The sequence below is a fragment of the Manacus vitellinus genome, unplaced genomic scaffold (assembly GCF_001715985.3).
Source record: "Manacus vitellinus isolate BGI_N305 unplaced genomic scaffold, ASM171598v3 scaffold_45_pilon, whole genome shotgun sequence".
NCBI lineage: Eukaryota > Metazoa > Chordata > Aves > Passeriformes > Pipridae > Manacus > Manacus vitellinus.
Window position 1 is genome coordinate 3,493,988 of NW_021940571.1, and position 20,312 is coordinate 3,514,299.

At 38.7% G+C, this 20,312-nt stretch overlaps 1 protein-coding gene across 1 annotated transcript; it reads right to left on the reverse strand.

Annotated features, from left to right (window-relative positions):
• Window positions 1–2,439: 2,439 nt before the first annotated feature.
• ZBBX (zinc finger B-box domain containing) lies at window positions 2,440–20,015 on the reverse strand. The gene is made up of 17 exons (XM_025895826.2): window positions 19,912–20,015; window positions 17,005–17,092; window positions 16,389–16,502; window positions 14,784–14,877; window positions 13,078–13,126; window positions 12,823–12,932; window positions 10,210–10,384; window positions 9,322–9,442; window positions 8,670–8,800; window positions 8,306–8,415; window positions 7,884–7,990; window positions 7,223–7,254; window positions 5,974–6,215; window positions 5,027–5,186; window positions 4,439–4,619; window positions 3,399–3,515; window positions 2,440–2,688 (listed from the first exon to the last, which is right to left on the reverse strand). The coding sequence occupies exons 2-17, from the start codon at window positions 17,070–17,072 to the stop codon at window positions 2,616–2,618; spliced, it is 1,884 nt and encodes a 627-aa protein (XP_025751611.2). The 5' UTR covers window positions 17,073–17,092; window positions 19,912–20,015; the 3' UTR covers window positions 2,440–2,615.
• Between the last annotated feature and the right edge of the window lie 297 nt (window positions 20,016–20,312).

Here is a 20,312-nt window from a genome sequence, read left to right on the forward strand (position 1 = left end):
GACAAATTGCAGCTCATTAAAATATTCCAAGGACTCCCAGGGAAGCACTTTAGAAGTAAGTGTTCAAGTGGAGTTCCCAGCTGGTAAGTTTGTTTGTATTTTGAGCACAAGGCACATGGATTTTTACAGTGCAAATTTGCTCTTTGATGGGCATGGAAACGTGGCTGTTTGAGCTGAAACAACGGCACAGGCACAAATCCCAGCCCAGCACCCTGGACAGGGGCATGTGCTGCAGCTCCACCAGGAACTCCCTCAAATGCACTCAAACACCTTCAGGAAGATGATGGGAAGAAAAGCCTGGGATTTCCAGCTCTTGGAATCATGAGGAATTTGGGTTCTTCCCTTTTGTATGAACGTATAACACACTGAGAGCAGAAAATGGTCACATTGAAAAAGGCAAAACAAAAAAGAGACAAACTGTAGATCTGCCAGACACTTCAAGATGAGGTGTGTTCACATGAATCCCAAAATACTTCAATACATAATGAATGGGATACCCCCTCTCAAAATCCAAACTGATTGCCAAGATAAGTCACAGGATTTACACTTTGTAAAATCAGATCACTAAAAGTCAATGTACACAAAAAGACAATGTAGACTCACCCTAGAAGCTAAAAAAATATAAAGTTATCTTTCACTTTTCCCCTCCTTTTTTCCTCTTCCTCTAAATGGACAGAAAATGTAATGTTTCTGTGCAAATCCCTTGACACGTGGGTATAGCTCAGCCATCCCTACAACAGGCACAGGGGGAAATGAAAAAAAGAAAAAATTAACATAACAATTTGAACATGGTATTTGCAACAAGGCAAAAACCATAGAGTGGTTTGGGTTGGAAGGGACCCTAAAGATCATGTGGAGAAGTACATTAAGCCACATTCATAATAATAAGCAGCTTTCAACATTAGATTTGTTCTATTTGCAACAGAAAACAAGCAATACATATCAAAAAACTGCAATTTCTGGTCTTCCACTTAGGATATCAATTCCACCACTACAACTTATGGTGGGGGGGGGGGGGGAAGCAACACAAGAAATCTTCAAGCATGTTAAACCCAGGAATATAAACCAAAGATATATTTAAATCACTAATACATTGAAGGAAGCTTATTTTTAGCCCAAATTTTGGTAGAGGTATTATCAGAAGTATTTTTTTTTTTCTTTCAGGAAAAAGGGATGGGAAGGGAGAACTTTTCAAATCAGATGTTGAAAGCAGTCAGTGAATTTCTAGTTATCTTAGACAAGTACAAACCCTAAGGAGTCCCCTGCCTGCTGGGGGCTCCAGGAACACTCTGCAGCAGCACCTGCCTCAGTGGTTTTCCAGTTAAAAAGGTTGGGAACAGCATGGAAGCATCAGCCTGCTGTGTGAGGGAAATGAGTGTAATAGGAATATTTGGAAGAGTGACTCAAGGAGAAAGAGGAGGTTACAGCCATGACAGAAAACCAATGGCCTTAATCTCCAAAGTACAACCCCTGCCTTGGGATTCCATTCTTCCCATTCCTGGCACAGAACTCCAGTAATAAAACACCAATATACAGTGAACTCTATAAAGAAAACTGAGGTGGAAAATATGCCCTCACCTTAAGGACAAGAAATGAGGCAGGAAATCAAATCAATGGTCTGTTCAGCCCGATGGCTCCACTCTGTGAATTAGGGCTGCTGAAGTAAATTTTCCTGTAAAAGAAATTGTTGAAAAGATGACTGTGCTGTCTCATATCAGTGCAGGGGGGCACAGACAACCCATCAGAGTCCTGTGGTGTGGGTAAAATACAAACCAATATGTGTTTAACTGTCAGAACCCAAATAATGCACTGGAATGTTTCCACTGATATGTCAGTGAAGGGCACCTGCCACCTCTGAACACAGAAAAGCAAGATTTAAAGCTTCTCTTTCTGTGTGAAAATGTCTGTGAACAAGTTACCATGAATTTTAGGCAATTTACCCCTAAATGGGTAAGAATTGTCAGACAAAAGCTTTAAATGAACCCCACTTCCCAACACTACGAGACAGAAATCCTTGTCCCTGCAATTTTTTTATTAAAACTGAGAGAGCGAGAGGAAGTTTTTAAGGTGCTTTGAAAATCACCTTAAAAGCCAGACTGGAGGAAATTAATAAAAGGAAAAAGTGTCAGCCATATTCAAACAGAACATGATGAAGGGAAAAAGAACTTTAAAGCTAAGAATGCTGCTGTGCCTGAGCATCCTAAAGAAGTTGCTAAAAGACACCATTAAGGTAATTTCAAAACTATAATTTCCATAAAACTCCACTAATAATAAGCCCCGTTTGGCACCTCTCAGCTTGGCAACATAAAACTGCATTTGGAGACACAAAATTCCATCTGTGGGCAAGAAGACTTTTATTGAATGAAAAAAATAAAGAATAGAACATCCTGAAAAAAAAAAAAAAAAGAAGCACAAGACCAGTTTTCTTTTATTCTGTTGTTTCTTCAGACTAATAAAAAAAAAACAAAAGCAAGATATTTTTAAGGAGTTTTACTGACAACTTCACAAGATAATCCTTAGTAAAAAATATCTTGACCAGCACTCAGAACACCTCTTCTGCTTCTTGGTTTGGTGTGACACACAAAGATGGAGAGGGAATTGAGTCCTTTCTGTGTTCACTGTAATGCAAGAACCTGTAGTTTATCCTCCAGAATTTCCTCCTCATCCATTTGGCTTTCATCCCAGGTCCTTAAAAGAAATACAGTACGTTGATTTTCAGCACCTCGACTTGCTCTGCTTTGAGCCTTAGTGACAAATGTTCACATATGTAGAACCAAAAAGCAAAAAAATAGCTTTTGCAGGAGGTTTTGCCAGCACACACGGGGTACAAGCTGCTGTATTCAACTTTTGCCCTCAGTTTTTGTCACAAATCTCTGAATCAGCTAAATTTCCACAGTGTGTAATTAACCTCACAGTGTCTCTCTGACTCCTTCTAGTTCTGAAATCATATAAGAAACCAGTAAGACACAGAACTTTGGGGAACTTCCCTATTTCCAGTCATCTCCTCAGTGTCCAAAATAACAGGTTTATCACGGATAATGGTGAGTTAAAGGTTATTGGTTGATCTGCTCACAACTGCTCTTTTCAAAGTACCTTAAAACTAAAGAATTTGGGTGATTTTAAAGAGATTATTTTATAAATCTCAGTGCTAATACATTAAAAAAACCCACAATCCCAAAATTTATCGTTTGGATTCTCAACAACAAAATAAATCCCTTAATTCTTAATCTGAGCTGCCTGAGAACTGGTTTAGGACACCAAGGTACAACACAGATCATGCTGACATTTCTAATAAGCAACAACTAGAAAGTTAAGATTGGTTTTATTTCAGTTCTGACACGATTTTTGGCATATTGAGCATTTTAAAACATCATTAAAACACTGTAAGTTTAACCTACCCAAAAATATCATCTGTATCATGGTCTTCTAGCTCCAGGTTTTCATGGAAATCTGTAGTATTTCCATAGATGTTCTCCAAGTCTCTGCTGGAGGAGGTTCCATCTTCAGAAGCTGAGCTGGAATGTTTTTCAGGATCTGAAATGTTTTAGGAACAAATATAAACAAAAAATGCAGGATCTACACTATGAATTTTTTAAAAATCCCAGAGTAGCAACAAAAACTTGCCATAAAATGTCTCAAAACAGATTCAGCTGACAAAGAATGTCACTACAAACTGATTTTGCTGAAGATTGTGAATTTATAGATGTTAATAAAAAGGTTATAAATACTTTGGAAAGTGGCACCTCATACCTCAAAAGCATCTTTCAGAGAAGAAATATATATGATTTAAATATTATGCACAATGCCACAAATTTGGAGGAAGGGAGACATTGTGATTGTGTGCAGAAAGCTTAAAACTTTGGTTCCTTCTCTTAATTTAAAATAACACGAATAAAAGATAGACACTTTCAAATATTTTTCTGGGATTCAAAATTGACAGTTTTGATTCCTGCACACAGCATTATTTAAATTAAAGTGCCACACTGGTTGCTGATGATGAGAGACATAATGTAAACCACATTTCCTGAGATGGAGACATACGAAATTGAGAAAGGTAAAGAAGTGCAGATGTAGTTGTGCATTTCTTGGTCCCTTGTTTCTTTTAGCTCATGTAATAATTACTTCAGTAGCAAAGGAATCCTTTATTAGATCACATCCATATTGCACCAGAGACTGCAAACACACAGTAACACATAAACTTGTGCTAAAGAGTTTATTCTCTAAATATTCAAGTTAACAGGGGAGCAGTGGAGTAGAAACAGAAGTAGAAACTAAGCACAATAATTAGTAGTGATAACTGAAAATAGGTAAATTTTAACTCAAAAGTCCATTTTTATGAAAACAATACCATGTATACAAGCCATTGTACCAAAATACATAAGATGAAGATATAAAAATGACCTAAATTCAGAGTCATCACAGTGTGTCTACATTTTACATAAGAAAAATGACCCTAAGTAGGTCCTTACCTGACCTCCACACCCCCATGTGAGGAGAAATTCTATTCTGAGCCCTGAACCCATTGGAGGGTCTGTTCAACTGCCTTTCCAAGACACCTTGAACTACAGAGTCCTCAGCATATTCACTTAAGCTCCTTTCGGAAACCCACTGTCCACCTCCTGAAATTAAAAAATTATCAGAGGAAATTATTGGCAGGTTTTGTGTTAATATGCACTTAACTGGTCCTTTATTTGCTGCATTTAATGTGCATGATGTAAAGAAGCCATGCAATGAATTTTCTACCCATACAGAACACACTGAAAGCTTAATTTCAAGTGATACACTTGATCAAATTAATAAGGTTCACCAACCATTTCACATGTTGTTTCTCATACACCATTAAAAGCAATAGGAACCTCCTCGAGCCAAATTGTCAGGGAATAGAAATAATTCTGTGTGCTGGCATGACTTAACCCTTAATGACTTCCAGAAGGAAACTGGATGGAAGTTACATGGAGAGAAGGATGTCTTACAGCAACAGGGATAACTATGTGTATTTTTGAGGATTTTATTCACATGCCAGTACCTGGAAGAGGAAGGCTACTGGCCCTAGGGCTGGAGGCAGCACACAGGGAAGGAGGTGCTGCCAGAATTCCTTGGCTGGGGTTTGCACCTGCAGCAAAGAAACCTTCGAGTCCCCGATACCACGTGGCAACAGGTTTGTGTCTTCTGGCTACATCCTGCAGCTTGAATAAAACACAGAGACATCAGAGACAGGAAAGGAAAGAGGAAAACTTCACAAATTGTCCTTGCAAGTTTAGATTAATAAAATGCTCATTTTATAGGACTGGGAATGATTTTGGCAGCCTGCTGTAATTCATATGGATGATGTTTTTGTACAAGATACGCCTTAAAATCCTAAAAAACTTCTCATGTTGTGAGAGTTTGAGTCTGTTCTTTCACTATGGACATGAAAAGCAGTTTTTCTTTGGTTTCACTTTTGTGTACCTCAGTGAGAGCAATCACTGTCTAACAATGACTTCAAATCTATGTCCCAACCTTTTCTAGGATTTTTCATTTTTAATTTTACTTTCAGTCAAAGAACATGTGAGGAACTTAAGTCAGATAAGAGCACCTACAATTTTTGGTCATTGAGCAGAGAGGTGAAGTAACCTCAGTTTTAACATGGTAAGAGCTGCTTCTCCCCAGCACCATCTTTTTTTTCTGTCTGAGAGCACACTGTTCTTGCTTTTGCTTTTTTTAGCACTAACAGAAATTTGGCTATATAAAGTAGGAAGCAGAGAGACCTTCATCCCCTACATATGTGGCAGGCAGAAACAACCCTTTAACTAAACTTTACTCTTATGGGGTGGAGTTTCTAGAGGAGAACAAGGTGAAGTGGTCAAGTATTGCAAGGCAACCACACAACCATCCCCACCTCTCAGCTGATTCAGGAACATGGTCTGGTGCCCCCTACTAAAGCAGATTAAGCAACATCATTTATCTATTTAACAATTAGACATCATAACTTACTGGTGAAGATTTCTTAATTACAGGCAAGCCCAAGCTGTGACTGTTACAGACACTGCCCAGTTCCTGTGACTCTCCCCTGGTTTCCTGCAGTTCTGTCTCAAGGTGTTTGTTGCTCTTTAGTTCAGTAGGGTTGGAGATCTCCTCCAGTGCTTCCCAGAAGCCCAGTGACCTCCCAGTCTCTGCTTTAATACTCTCCTTTTGCACTGCATTTCCTTCCAGAGGACTGTAGACAACCATTTTTTCTACAATCATAAAAATTGGTATATTTTTTAACAGAAATATGAATTATAACCTGCAAGTCCACCGTGTTTTCTTGATGAACTTCAAATGTAAAAGCTCCATTACAGAACTGCAATAGCAGCAATTTCATAAAACATCTTTAAGAGCAGTATAATGGTTTGGAATCCATCCTATCAGGTTGTGAATGATTCTGCAAGCTGTATTTCTCTGTTTATACAACACACAGGTATTTTATTTTTTACCCTGTGCCCACAAAAGCACAGAAATCACATCTCATTAGTCAGCTCTTGTTTGTTTTTTTTTTCCCCATTTGAAGAGTTAAACGAGCAGTTTCTTGAACTCAACACAAAGAGAACAAGTGCCAGGTCTTGAAGTGCTGGAGCAAATGTTTGGGACTTGCAAGAACAAGAAATGAATAACCTTTACATTCTAAGTTATTTCTTAATATTAAAAAAGTGACTGATTTTTTACATAGTCTTAGGACACAGAGTAAGATCTGTGGGACTCCTTAAGAGTGCCACAAAATAAAGCTGTCAGATTTTCACAGTGATTTCCCTGACATGCAGTTGGATTACTTAAACACCAATGATGATCTTTCATGCAGAACAGGTAATCATTTATACAGTTTCTCAATCTAGCTACATAAAAGTTTTTTATACATCAAAAGCACATATGCTATAAATTAGATTTAATACAGATAAACTGACTTGAAGATGACCTGCTTTATAATGGGTTTATTTTCAGTATCCAGCTCCTGTTAGGTTAGTTTCTCCCTCAAATACAAGCTCAGAGAAGCAAGATTTCTGTCACAGTGATACCCATCATTTCAAAATTGCTCTCAGAACCCATCAAATTGTAATCAAGGGACCTGATAGCTCAGAGAAGGGCACATAATTTGCCTTTAATTATTTTTCAGACAACCATCATAGTTGCCTCCCACATCCTACAGGAGAACGATAAACTGTACACATTTAGGTCTATTGTACAAATAATAACTTTCCAAATTTACCTTGAGACATTTCTTGAGAAGAAACAGGATTTCTGTCAAGAGGGAAAAGGTAAAAAACATTGAGTGTCAGCTGTGGAAGTTAAATGACAAGAAGACTTTCTTATACACTTTCTCTTGGCCAAAGGTCTGGTCTGCAACTGCTGAACAGCTTTGAAAGGGAAGGAGAAAAGACCAAAAGAATAAAATATAGCAAAACAGGTCACAGCTAATCAGTATAGGGAGATCAGAAGAATTGCACATGTGTCTTTAATTATGAGGACTTATTTTTGTCTGGAATTACAAAGTTAGTCAAGTGAGAACATCTTAAAAGAGCACAACACTGAGTAATGACAGATTTTGTATGTGAGTTCCTGTTTCTGCTGAGGTTGGAGCTTAGAAAAGAGAAATTCTACCTGGAATTCATGGCAAGCACATGGAAAGAACTGTGTCTTACATGGTTTGACATTGGAGTGATCAAAGAAACCAAATGAAGACATTTCAAAGTGATGCCTCTCCAATTACAGGCAATTAATATTCTGCAGTGGCTTTAAAACAATGTATCAATGACTCATAGAAGTGTGACTGACTGCAAAGAAAAGCTCCCTTTTCTTAGGGATGTAACTAAACCAGAAGATGGGATGATTTCCTTTTCTCTTCCACAGAATCTCTGCATTCCTGATACCTTCCACACTGCTCCAGGGCTTCAGTTTTTCCTTGCTGGTTCATTCCCTCAGCCCCAGTTTCCACCACCAAATAGTTGGATGATTCTTCCAAGTCTGTGCTGTGAAACTAAATAAAAAACAAAAACCATCCATATTCAGCAATGGATTAAAATTTAAAGAAAAAGTCAAGTAACTCAAGTGATTAAAAGCTTGAAGACTTCATCTTTGTATAATTTCTATATAGTGCAGGTCCCTGGACAGAACAGGAAAAAATACAGGGAACTGTTGGAAAGATAAATTTTCCACATTTGTATGGAAAAGATAAACCCATATTTTTTTCATACTGGAAATTATTTATTAAAATCCTTTAAATATTTAACTTATCAAGATTTAAAAAAATCAGATGACTGAAGATTCAGGAATTCTTTTATTACACACTTACATCATCGAGGAACTCAATTTTCAAAGAGGACTCTGACTCTGCATTTTCAGAAGTGGTGTTGGATTCTTCCCCTTTAAAAAGAGATGCCCAAAATCTCTTCATCTCTTCAACTAGGAAATATAATTAATTTCATGCATTTTTTTTTCCTGTTTGACTTACACTTATAAAAATGCAAACTTTTATTTATCTTAAAGTACCACAAATTCCTCCTTTCATTATTGTTACTTTAAGCAGAATCCTCCCAAGTGTATAGCTGTTCAGCAGTAAATTGTAAAAAATTTTGCAAAATAAATTTATCTTGCAAAATAAATTGCAAAAAAAAAAAAGATATTATTTAGGTTCGATAAACAGAAATTTATTACACCTGAAAAGTCATCCACATCATCATCATCATCTCCTTCTCCTCCTCCTCCACTCACAGCCTGATGGACACTCAGGGTTTGCACAGGCTTTAAATCTCTCATGCAATTGTCAGGAATCTCATCAACAGGAGTTCTGAAAAAGGGAGAAGAAATCAATCTTAAAAAGTCATAATTACATTATATATATATATATAATATCACAGTCCTTAAAACAAAAAAAAAAAAAAAAGAAAAACCCCACCCCACTATTTACTCCAGCTGTATGAACTCTTCCTAATTTCACTGAGATGACCTTGCACCTCAGTGAGTAACAAAACAACCCTGCAACATCTCTAAAGGCATCCTGATGCTTGTGCTTCCCTCTCTCTATAAAACTCCTGCAGCAAATGCCCCAGAAAAATCAAGCAACCAAATATCATTATCAGTCTTCAAACTCTACAGTAAACTGAGAGCAAAGAGAATCCCTCCAAATACTCCCCCTGCAGTAATTCTGAACTATTAAACCATCAAGTCAGGCTATGATGGTTATTTTATTCAAATAAAGCACTCTGTATACACTCCCCTTAACTCTTGATAATGTATCTAATATGTTAGAAGTTTCAAGGGGATTTTTGTTAATGCTATGAAGTATTTCTGAGCTTTTCCTTTCAATACCTTCTGTATTTCTTAAGTAAGAGTTTCTCCATGTAGCTCAGGCCATCCTTCTTGAATTCCACTTGGACAGGTTCCTCCAGAACAGTAACACTGGTCTGGACCTCACAAATTCCCACAGATTCTATTAGAATTATGAAAAAAAAAATATACAGATGTTCAGGCTTATAAACTTGTTATTTATCTACATTATTCTTGAATGAACAACATATTGGTAGTCTATCCCTCACTGAGTCTTTGTATAATTCCAAAATTTAAATGGCCAGCAGATAAAAATCCCACCATATCACAGGAAAGAAAAGAAAAAAAAGTCAGTATAATATTATTTGTACATAAAATACAGAGAGAACAAACACCATCCACAGACTAGAGGAACAAGATCAGCTTGCACAAATCCAATCAGACAAGAGGATTTTTATCCCCATTTTTCCATGCATACTTCAGCTGATTGCAGCTGTTCACTGGGACAAAGAAATATTAAGAGCCTGTGGAAGGCAAGCAAGAAATGTATTTTGATAGAACACACAAAATCCTGAGCTTTGCACATTCCCTGCCTCAGTCAAAAGCTGGGACTTTATGCTTGAGCACTGCAGTTCATATTAAAGTGTCATGTGAGAAACAATGCCAGAGAAAGGGACATGAGCTGAAAAATCTATTCAATGCCACAGCTGAGTGCAAAAATTCGGATAAACATTAACCTGCATGTTACTAAGATAAAAAAAAAAACCTTCAGAGGTTGTTGTTATTGATAAAGGAACATAGAGAGAAAAACTGAGAAAAAAACAATTATTATTCTAACAGAAGATCTCCCTTCACCAATCAAAAGTCTGCCAACTCACCCAATTGGCTCTTAATGTATTTAAAATGCAATTAAAACAGAACAAATCCTACCTGATGGCACCTCACTGGCTGGCACTTGTTCCCTGTGATCACTATTCCCCTTTCTCCATTGAAGCAAAGCTTCCTGGAAAGACTTTGCAGAATCTTCCTCGTTATATGAGCCATTTAACAATAATCCTTCATCCTCATTTTCAGGGCCTGTACAGGTTGATTCTGAGGGTGGTTCCTAAATCAGTTCCATGACATAATTAACAAAGCACTGGTGATGACAATTCTCTCCCCAGCAATGTTTTTAGTGTCCCCTGTGCAAATGCAACACTCAGTTTCCTGGGCTCAGCCAAACTACCCTGGAATTCAAGATCACTCAGGTTTTATGTGCTCTTGCTCACAACTAAATTGGAACATTCTGTCAAGAGCTAAAGAAGAAAAACCCCCACTTTTAAATGTTTCTAATAGCAGAGAGCAGTGGCCATGGACAGCCCACATTCTATGCACAGGATATATGGCCATGGAGAGCTCACACTCCATGGACAGGACAGATTAAATGAAGCATTTTATGCACCACATCTCATTTAAACTAATTTATGAGCTATGTACTTTATTAATGAAGTTCTACTCATTGAAGCTTCACAGCAAACAGAAGCACATCTGTAGAGGTCAATAAAAGGAAAATGTTCCTATGGAGTAACTGGAACACCAGCTCATACATTAAAAAAGCAGTCCAGGGAAGTCCAAATTTTAAAAAACTAGATGAGATTGACTGAAAATAGTTACAAAAGGAGAATAACAAGCATTACACTGGGATTTTGCTGATTTGCAACCTTCATTAGAACAAATAAAACCACTGTGGAAAGTTTTGACGACCAACTCTTGAACGATTATCAAGCAAAACCAAGAAATATTTTATGTTCATCCACACAGAGAGCAGAAGGAAAGACTTTTTGTCTGTACAATCCCAAAGCAGAGCACATGTTCTTACCACAAAAGCAGCAGAGGGAGAGAGGGTAATGAGAAGGAGTCAGAGCAGCCTCTACAGAAGCAGAACCTGCTCACACCACATCTCCATGCCATGATCGACTCTGCAGCTGCTGGTTGCACATTAAACGGTCCCTGTGACTCGCCCTGAGCCTGCAGACACACGAACCACCCTACAAAGCTGTTCCCTGTTTCCTTTCGCACTCCCCTCCGATCCTCGCGCTGCAAGGCGGGGTGGGCACGGCTCAGTTTACTGGGGGAATGAATCCCTGTTCCTGGGGTTCCTGGGATCGGCAAGAAGCACCCGAAAGAAGGCAGGCCTTCACCTAACGCGGGGTGAGCAAATCATCGCTCCATTCGTCATGAGAGCCAGGATTTCCAGCCCGATTTCTCCCCTCTCCCCGGGCGGTGGGAGCGCTCCGGGATCGCGGCGCTGCAGCCGCGCTCGGGGCGTCCCGCGGGGCCGCAGCTCCGCCTGGCGCCCATCCCTGGAACTGCAGCCCCGCTCCGGGGAAAACCCCGGGGAAAAACCAACCACGCACTTGGGGATTACTCAGTGAATACTTGGGGTATTTACTCATTATCGGGTGAGCAGTAATGAAATAAGGGGGAGGGTATGGAAAAAAAAAAAGAATTAAAGCAGCAAAATCCCACTGGCTCTGATGGCAGGGATTTCAAATCCACAGGAACGTTTTTTTGCAAGGAAAGCCATTAAAAGACACACACAAAGTATCTGTTCCATCTGGTTTGAGTGTTAGCAGCTCCAACGGGTTTAATTTGCCATAAAAGCAATGGAAATAAATCACAGCAAGACCCCACAGGCCAGGGAGGGGGGATCTAAGAGAGGTGATACTTTTTATTTTCCTATTGAAGAGTGGAATTACTCTATTAACAAAAGTTACTTCAAAAATCAAATAGTACGAAGCTACACCACACTTGGGAGGCCAGGTTTCTTATTTATACTTTCTAAATTTATTAAATATAAATCACCTCATAGTTGATAACAATAATTTCCACTCTAACATAGCAAGTGCCAGCTTGGAAAGCAGCCACAATTCAGCACGTGCCCTGGTCCTTATCAAAGTATTTAAAGCTACAAAATATTCATGGGCCACTCAATTCTGCCCTATTTGCCTGTAATCACATGTCTTATTTTATTCACAGAGTGGTGTTCTTTAGGTAAGTAAGAATCTTCTTCAGTCACGTTCACATGCTGTGCAAATTAATAAAAATACAGCTTAAAGGAATTCTTTAGCTGTTGCCAGTTAAAGAACTGGTCACAGTTGTGATAACAAAATCAAGTCATTTGTTTCCCTGCATTCAGGGAGATCAGTGCATAAAACCTCCCTTATGGGCAATAAACAGTTATCACAGAGACAAAGCCTATGTGGGTATCGCCAATGTATTTTAGGAAACAGATGAGAAAAACTCTTACTACGGTTTCTATTACAGAAAAAGAAGATATTTAACTAATGTAGGATCAAATTAATCTCAAATGTTTAAGTAGTTTTCTCCTCTTTTGAAGTTGCTGCATGGTCACTCTGGCACCTCAGCCTGGACAAACCCAAGGCAATTCATTTTACAACACATAACAATGTCTAATAAATGTCTGTCTCCATACTGCCACAAAAAACTTATATGCATATTATATTGTGTTGCTGGAGAGTAACTTTTAAACCATTCACTTACCAGCAGCACACTCTTAATTTCAGATAATCCACATGCAACCCTCTCCACTTCAGAGTTCTTATGTGCTACAGCATTTTCCATTTTGGCCTTAAATTGTTCTTTCACTGGCTCTGGAAAAAAACAAACAATTAAAAAACAAACTAATCCAGTATTCCAGTCTCTGATTTCTTTATGGCTTAATTGCAGCAACCTCCAAGAATAGATAATTCACCAGAAAATCGTGAAATTTTATTTTGTTAAGAAAGATGTCTTTACCTTGAATCTGGTCTTTGAGTATTTGCAACTTCACTTTTCCTGAAGAAACCTATATGGAAGAATATATACACATATATTTAAGAATGAAATCCTTAAATTAATTGTAATGAAAATAAATAAAAGAGTAACTTTTGATAGAATAGAATGAAAATGTTGCTTGGTTCTAGGAAAGCAGCCAGGTATGTATATGAAGAGAAAACTCCACGTATTGCTCATGACAGCCCTGAAGGCTGGGACCACTTTCCCTCCCCAGCCATGAAATGATGTTGTCCTTGTTTGCCCAGCCAGGAATGTTCTCCAGAACATTCCATAACTGCAGAACTTGCATAACCACAGTGACCTAAACTCAGATGTCAACCAGTGATGTCCCCTGCACATACAACCTGCATTCACACCTACCCCTGTTTGAGGGGGGAGGTCTCAGCCTGTTTTCACTCTGCTTCTCCTGATGACCCTTCCATGATTTGGCATCCCAGTAATTAATGATTTTCATCACTGCTCCTCACTTTTTCCCTGCAGAGTCCACACTGAATCCTCACTGGCCCTCACTTGCCCCTTGCTTTAATTTTACCCTTTAGAACATTCTGCCCCAACTCAGCCATCAGAGCTGAAATCTGAAGTCTTTTGAAGCAGCAACAGCTTTGAGTTACTCATCCCAGAGAAGAGGAAAGAGAAGGAGGTGGGTCAAAGAAAACCTTTTCATTTTATTGGAATTGAGTGTGTTGGCTGAGAGGACCTTCTTGCCAAACTGCTGCTGCTTCAAAAGGCTTCAAACAGCAACTGTGACGGCTCAGTCTGAAGTTGTCATTGTCTGGTTTTCTCTCCAGACTTATCCAAGCTTTGTTTCAGCCAGTTCCAAGTGGTCTGTGTTAATTAACAGCTCTCATTTCAACCCAGCACACACAGCACGGCTGCCAGAAAAAAAGCAGGAGAAAAAACTTTCTTTTCAAGTCCCACTCAGGCCAATTTGTGCCTCTGCAGACACATCTGTGCCTGCTAAGGCAAAGAGGAAGCATCTCTAAGCTGAATTAGTTTGGATTTCGGGATCCCCTACAGATTTTTCACAGAACAAGCGAAGAACATAAGCTCTGTTATCACAACTGGGATTTTACCAGCACTTGTGAACATTATTTGCTGACAGACACACCTAATACCTGCTTCCATGATGTACACAGCCTAAGCTATTAAAATACACTTAGTTCACCGAAGAATGAAATATTAAGACCAGCTTATTACAGTTGGAAGTGATAACACTCCCTACAAGGTTCAGTCTTCAGCTACTTACAAATTTGACCAGCTTTCACCATTCCCAAATGTCTGCCTTACCCTGAATATTTTTTAAGAGTGTCAGCAAAATTGTCCTTGCCTATTCCAAAAGGGAATAAGGGAAAATATCCCATTGAGTGAATATTGAAAAGAAATCACATTTTTCAATTCTTACAATATTAAACCTGTAGAAGCAATGATAATTTGCTGCCTATCACAATTAAAAACACAACAGATCACCCCAGAGAACTTGATGTTCCTCCAGCTCAAAGGGAACCATAAGCTTGGCATGGAAAATAAACAATGAGGGATTTTACTCAGAAGGTGCTTAACCTCTTATTATTTTTATAGTATTTAAAATTCCCATGTTCTGCAGCATAAATCTAATTCTAAACCTTGCTTTGTTTTAAACAGCTTTACTTGCAAATGTACTTTAATACCTTTTTCCAGTTTTCTTTACTTTGTGACAAAACTCGGGCTTGGATGGTCATTGGTCCTGCCTGTCCAGATTTCCAGTGATAAGGACTTAATTTCCTATGAACCAAGAGCAAGAAAAAACTCAAAAATTATGTCTTCTGTAAGCAAGAGAAACATATAGGTTTTCCTTCAGGTGTTTAAATATGAACAGAGCATCACAAAAATAAAATACTGCTCTAGAGGATAATCAATTCCCCAAAACACAAACAGCTCTTCCACATTGCACCCTGCTTCTCATCTACTTTAATAGCAGTAAATATATAAAGTGTATAAGAAAGAACTGATTTTGAATTGGTCTAAGATTTTAAATGTAAGGAAATCTCAGGTTGGTTTTAGAAGAATAAAAACAGAAGTACACCTTAGATAAGTCTTCATTGTCCCAACTTACTCCAGGGCTTTCATCCAGCACTGCTAAAATGCAGCACCTTTTAATAAGTCAGGAACAAACACCTACAATCTCAGTGATAAATCAATTTAGATTTGATTGCTATGATGAACATGGAAGATGGAGGGGAAGAATTTAAGACTAAGGGAGATTAAGCTGTGATTTTCACCTTTAGGACACTGCAGAACACAGTGCTGTGGAATAGTGAGCAAGGATTCAAATGTAAAACCTGCTCTGTTTTACAGAAAAACAAACATAGGGCAAAACAAACAAAACCAAACAAAACAAGGAGCAAGGAAAACAGAGGAGGGAAGAGGGATGAAGGCCAGGCTGGATGGGGCTTGGAGCAACCTGGTCTAGTGGAAGGTGTCCCTGACCATGGCAGGGGTTTGGAACTAGATGATCTTTCAGGTCCTTTCCAACCCAAACCATTCTGTGATTCCCACTGCTCCTGTCATTTGAGCTCACCATGACACCACCACCAGGATCTGCAGGTCCAAGGACATGAGTACAATATGGGGGGCCAAGTGCCACACATTATCTGGAAATCTGCCTCACCAGCCCAGGGAAACACTGCCAGAGCTGCAAACTGAGCAGCACCAAGGCTCCAAGGTATCCAAGGCTTTTGCATCTCCAGTGACACAGCACATCAGGCAGGAACACAAAGAAATAGAAGCAGATGTTGCAGGGATTTGCCAACATTCAGAGTGAGTCAGGGAGATTTAAACTTCCACCCCAGTATTTGCTTCATTCCATTGTGCTTCTTTCCAAGCCTTGTTTCCCATCATACAGGAGATGCAGCTCTGAAGCTACACAGGCACATGAAAAACGGGATCAAAGCAATGTTGAGAACAGAATCCTCCTGAGAAACTGCAGAAATAAGACTAAAACAGTGCAAGAGAAACTGCTCTCTGTCTCCTGCTTTAAAATTAAGGGGACAAATCCAGTCAGAGAGCAGAAAAGGGAGAGGGGAAAAAAGGGGGGGAAAAGGGATCAAATGTCACATGTGACTTTAAAAGTAACAAAGCCATAGGGAAGCAAGTTTATCATTGGGAGGAGAAATTGGAGAGACTGAACACTTTTGTGAATTCCAAAGTTTGCAGGAGAACCCATCTGGGGCAGGGGGAGGTGTGGAGGGAGCATCTCACTGGATTCCATTTTTCCATACAGAAATTCCACCTACTTTCTCTCTTCTTTTTCTCTGCTCATGTTTGACTGGAGTTGCTGCAATTTCTTCTCCATCTCTCTGTTTTCTGTCTCTAACTGCTCCTTCTCCAACTGCAATTCTCTGACAGTTCTGGAGGAGTTAAAGCAGCAAAATATTCATCAGAAACTACAGGACAGTGAGTGAGGTACATGAAGAATTTTAAAGCAGAAAAAAAAAAAAAAGTCACTCTTCTATCTCTTATCAAGACTGGAAACAGTTCTGGAAAAGGGGCATGACAGTGACAGGGATACTCCAAAATGAGCTTTAGAGTGGCCAACACAAAAGTCATACAACTGTGTGCTCAGAAAGGTTTGTTGTTTAATTATATTAAAATCAACCATCCCAGTGACTTCTTTAGTATTGTTTGTATTACACACTAGATATACAGAGTTATAAAACCTTTAACTCAAGCAGAAAATAGATTAAAGCCTATGAAAAGGTCAAGGATAAAAGCATAGGGAAAACGCTAGAAAAGAAACACATCATGATCTTATTGCTGTGGCACAAATAAGCTCTTCTATTAATGTTGCATTAAAAGTTATTAAAAGTTAACACAACACATCTCAATCCCAATCAGACAGAATGCACTTACTTTGTTTTTAATCTCACTGAGGTTCCAGTTTTTGAGCCTGGGAGTATCACAAAATCATTGATATTCATGATACCCAGTATAACTTCTGAAAAAGAGAATTTCAATAATCTACAGTCAGAAAGCTGTTGAAATGGGAATTTGATTGAAATTAAAACAGTAAAAAACTCATTAAACATCCAAAAATATTCACGTATAGGTGAGAAAAATGAAGCACAGAACTTGTTTATATGAAGTACCAATAAAATCCTAGAACAACTCTAAATTAAATTTAACTGGAAAAAAAACCCACCACCTTTTTATTACTTTTATGATACCAGGGAAAAGATTTTCTTGTCTTTCATTTGGGCAATTCCCTAAAGTTCAATGCAAGCAGTTTAATATTAAATAAAACAATAAAAATGAACGAGACCCATAGAAAGCACAAAGAAGGAGAAAATTGTACCAATGGCTATGAAGTCAAAGCATCTCAAGGGACTTGGGAAGATAAATTCCTTCTGTCATGTGCAAATTGATACAAAGGAATACAATAACTCCCAGAGTAGAGTTAGTCCCTACTCTCAAGACTTCAAGATAGTGGTATTTCAAATACATTTTTTCCCCTGTGTTGTAAAATATTCTTCCAAAAGGCAAGTTCATCCAGCACAGATGAACAGTCCAAACTGGTGCCACAGAACCTAAAACAATGACATTTCAGTGCTGACACAATGTGTGCACCAAATATGTTTCTTATTGTGTCAGAAAAAACCAAACCACTCAATCCTAACATCACGCCAAAACAATTGTTCTTTTATTACCTTCTAAGATAAAACAAGATTTTATTAACTTTGAAAAGAAGAAAGTTCCTCTCTGGTAAATGTGTGCTAGCAGGACTAGTGTAGCTGGACAGAAGGAGGGAACACTGGGTTTGAGGGAGCCCAAAGGATATTTAATAGTAAAAAAATATTAAAAAAAAAAAAAGGTAAAATTATAAAAAAAAAAAAGAAAGGCAAAGAAAAAAAAGAGGTAAAAAATAGTAAAAAAAAAAAAAAAAAAGGCCAGCTTAGCAAGTTGATGGGGGGAAAGTAGTTAACTCACAGAAATTGTATTCTTTTATTAACTTTAAACATTTGCTTTCAGGAATATTTTAAAGAGGTAAGTTAGCAGTTGTGATAATAGAGTTAAATATCACATGTATTGTGTGAGAATATCAGAGATAAAAGGCCCTGTTTTTCAGGAACACTGTAATACTGGGTGGAAAAAAAAGTCTAAAGTTGAAAGTAACAGGGGATAGACATGAATTTATTTAATAGCTATTAGAGTATAAGCTTATTTTTTTAAGAACAGCTTGTAACAGTCAAACAATTCAACAAACCCCATGGGGAAATATGCACCCTTAGCTTGTAAGACATCCTTAAGTATCCATGAGATGGGTGCTCAGGACTGACAGGGAAGTCCAGCAAAGGCAACCCCAAACTCCTCAGAAACAGATTCATAATTTAAATAGAGACAGCAGTTCCTTTTTTTCCTGTCTGCTTTTTGTTTAATGAATCCTTTTTCTCTCGCTAATAGGTAACACAATTTGCCAGTGAGGCAAACAACAGTAAAGCAACTCATCAACATAAATAAATCAAGCATTAATTAGCCACATCCTTTCTGCCTGCTCTTCTACACACCCTGTACTCAAATTTCATCATTCTAGCAGGTTCCTCTGTGCTAATGGATACAGAGTGCCACTGAACAAAACAAACACTGGTGTTTTGGCTAAATGAAATTTAATTTAACTTTAAAGCCTGCATAGCTAAATGAACCCAAATTCCACACACCCTGTATCTCAGCTTAGCTCATGTTTCTTCCCAATCAATTTAAAGATGGGTTTATAACTTAAAGACAGCTGAAGATGGGTGCAGTTTATTTCAAACTACAAGAGTTTAACTAGAGCAGACTAAATTCCAACAGCGTTCTCACATCAATAAAACCATAAAATCCGAAGGGATACTACTGTATATGTAATAGCTCACATCCAATTATTGTAACCATGAACACGGATTTCATGCTACACTGAGTCCCATCCACTTACCAATAATTCAAACCTAACTCTTTCCTTTGAAGAAGAATTCTAAGTGTAGTAAAGAATTTGTCTGTCATTGCTCCCCACCCATTTGCTGTTAATTGCAACAACTGAAATGCTCAGATTTGTGGTCCTTCCAAACATTTAATGTTTCACTAACTAGTTAAAATAAAAAAAAAAAAAAAAAAAGGAAAAAGAATGATATTAAAGAAAAAAAAAAAAGGAAAGAAAAACCCCCCACCAATCAAACTTTGATTGCCTTGTTAATCTGCCAGGCTAAATCCAGCAGTCAGGTAGGCCAATGGAATCTCAGTCTCTCAGGAAAAATTCATATCCTCCATGCCCCAGTATCTGTGACACCAACAAGAAAATAAGCTTTTTAAACCAATTATCCATTTCTGTGTTTAATACCATACAACATGCAACAAATCAGACCATGAAACCCAGATTAGAACAGCTAAAGGACACTTTCCCTAAGTTATCTTCCCAGAGTTTGAAATTTCACCCCACTTTGGAAAGACGTATTATCTTGACCACTGTGAAAAGCCAACACCTATTTCCACGAGTGGTGAATCTCCACTGCTTAACCAAGAACTCCGGTTTCAACTTGTATTTTAAAAAACTTCAAACACAGAAGACGTGAGAATGGTCTCTGTGTCTCCAAGCAGCCTACTAAAAAAGAAAAAAACACATTAGCAAGTATGTTTCTGGAGATAAATGCCTCCTTATCCACATTGTACAGCTACAGTAAGTGCTCTGTGAGCTGCACAATCCGCCCAGAGGAAGCAGAGCAGGGGGAGCAGCAGGTGGGGCTATAAATAATAAATTTATTGAATAAACGGAGCAGAGTCAGGACTTGCCTTTAAAGCTTCTCTCGAGCTCTAGTGTGTGCAGAGCAGTCGGTCCGGACGGGAAACTCAGCTCTGGGGAAACAGAGAGAGTGCACAGGGGCAGGCAGAAAATCCAGACCTAACAGCCTTACAGCAAAGCGGTGGGGTTGGGGTTTTGTTTCGTTCCCGAGGCTCAGTTTTCCGAGTCTGATGAAAGGTGGGAAGTGCAGGGAAGAAGTGAAGTGCCCAGCACTGTAACCTCAGACCACAGAGCCGTGAGGGGGTGAATGAAGAGCAGCGAGGGGGGCGAACACAAATTCCAGCTGTGGGCGGGCAGGGCACTCCCGGCCACGATCCGGGGGCGCTTCCACCTGTCCCAGGCGCTCCCTCAGCCCTCGCTGGGGGCGGCAGTGCCGGGGCGGGACGCGCTG

Bases quoted from the DNA above. Each gene is read 5' to 3' on its own strand.
- ZBBX (XM_025895826.2), bottom strand. From the start codon at position 17,072: ATGAATATCAATGATTTTGTGATACTCCCAGGCTCAAAAACTGGAACC. The intron at 6,216-7,222 runs GTAAATTTGGAA...TTATGATTGTAG, and splicing joins TTCTCAAGAAATGTCTCAAG to AAAAAATGGTTGTCTACAGT. The intron at 2,689-3,398 runs GTAGGTTAAACT...ATTTCTTTTAAG, and splicing joins GATACAGATGATATTTTTGG to GACCTGGGATGAAAGCCAAA.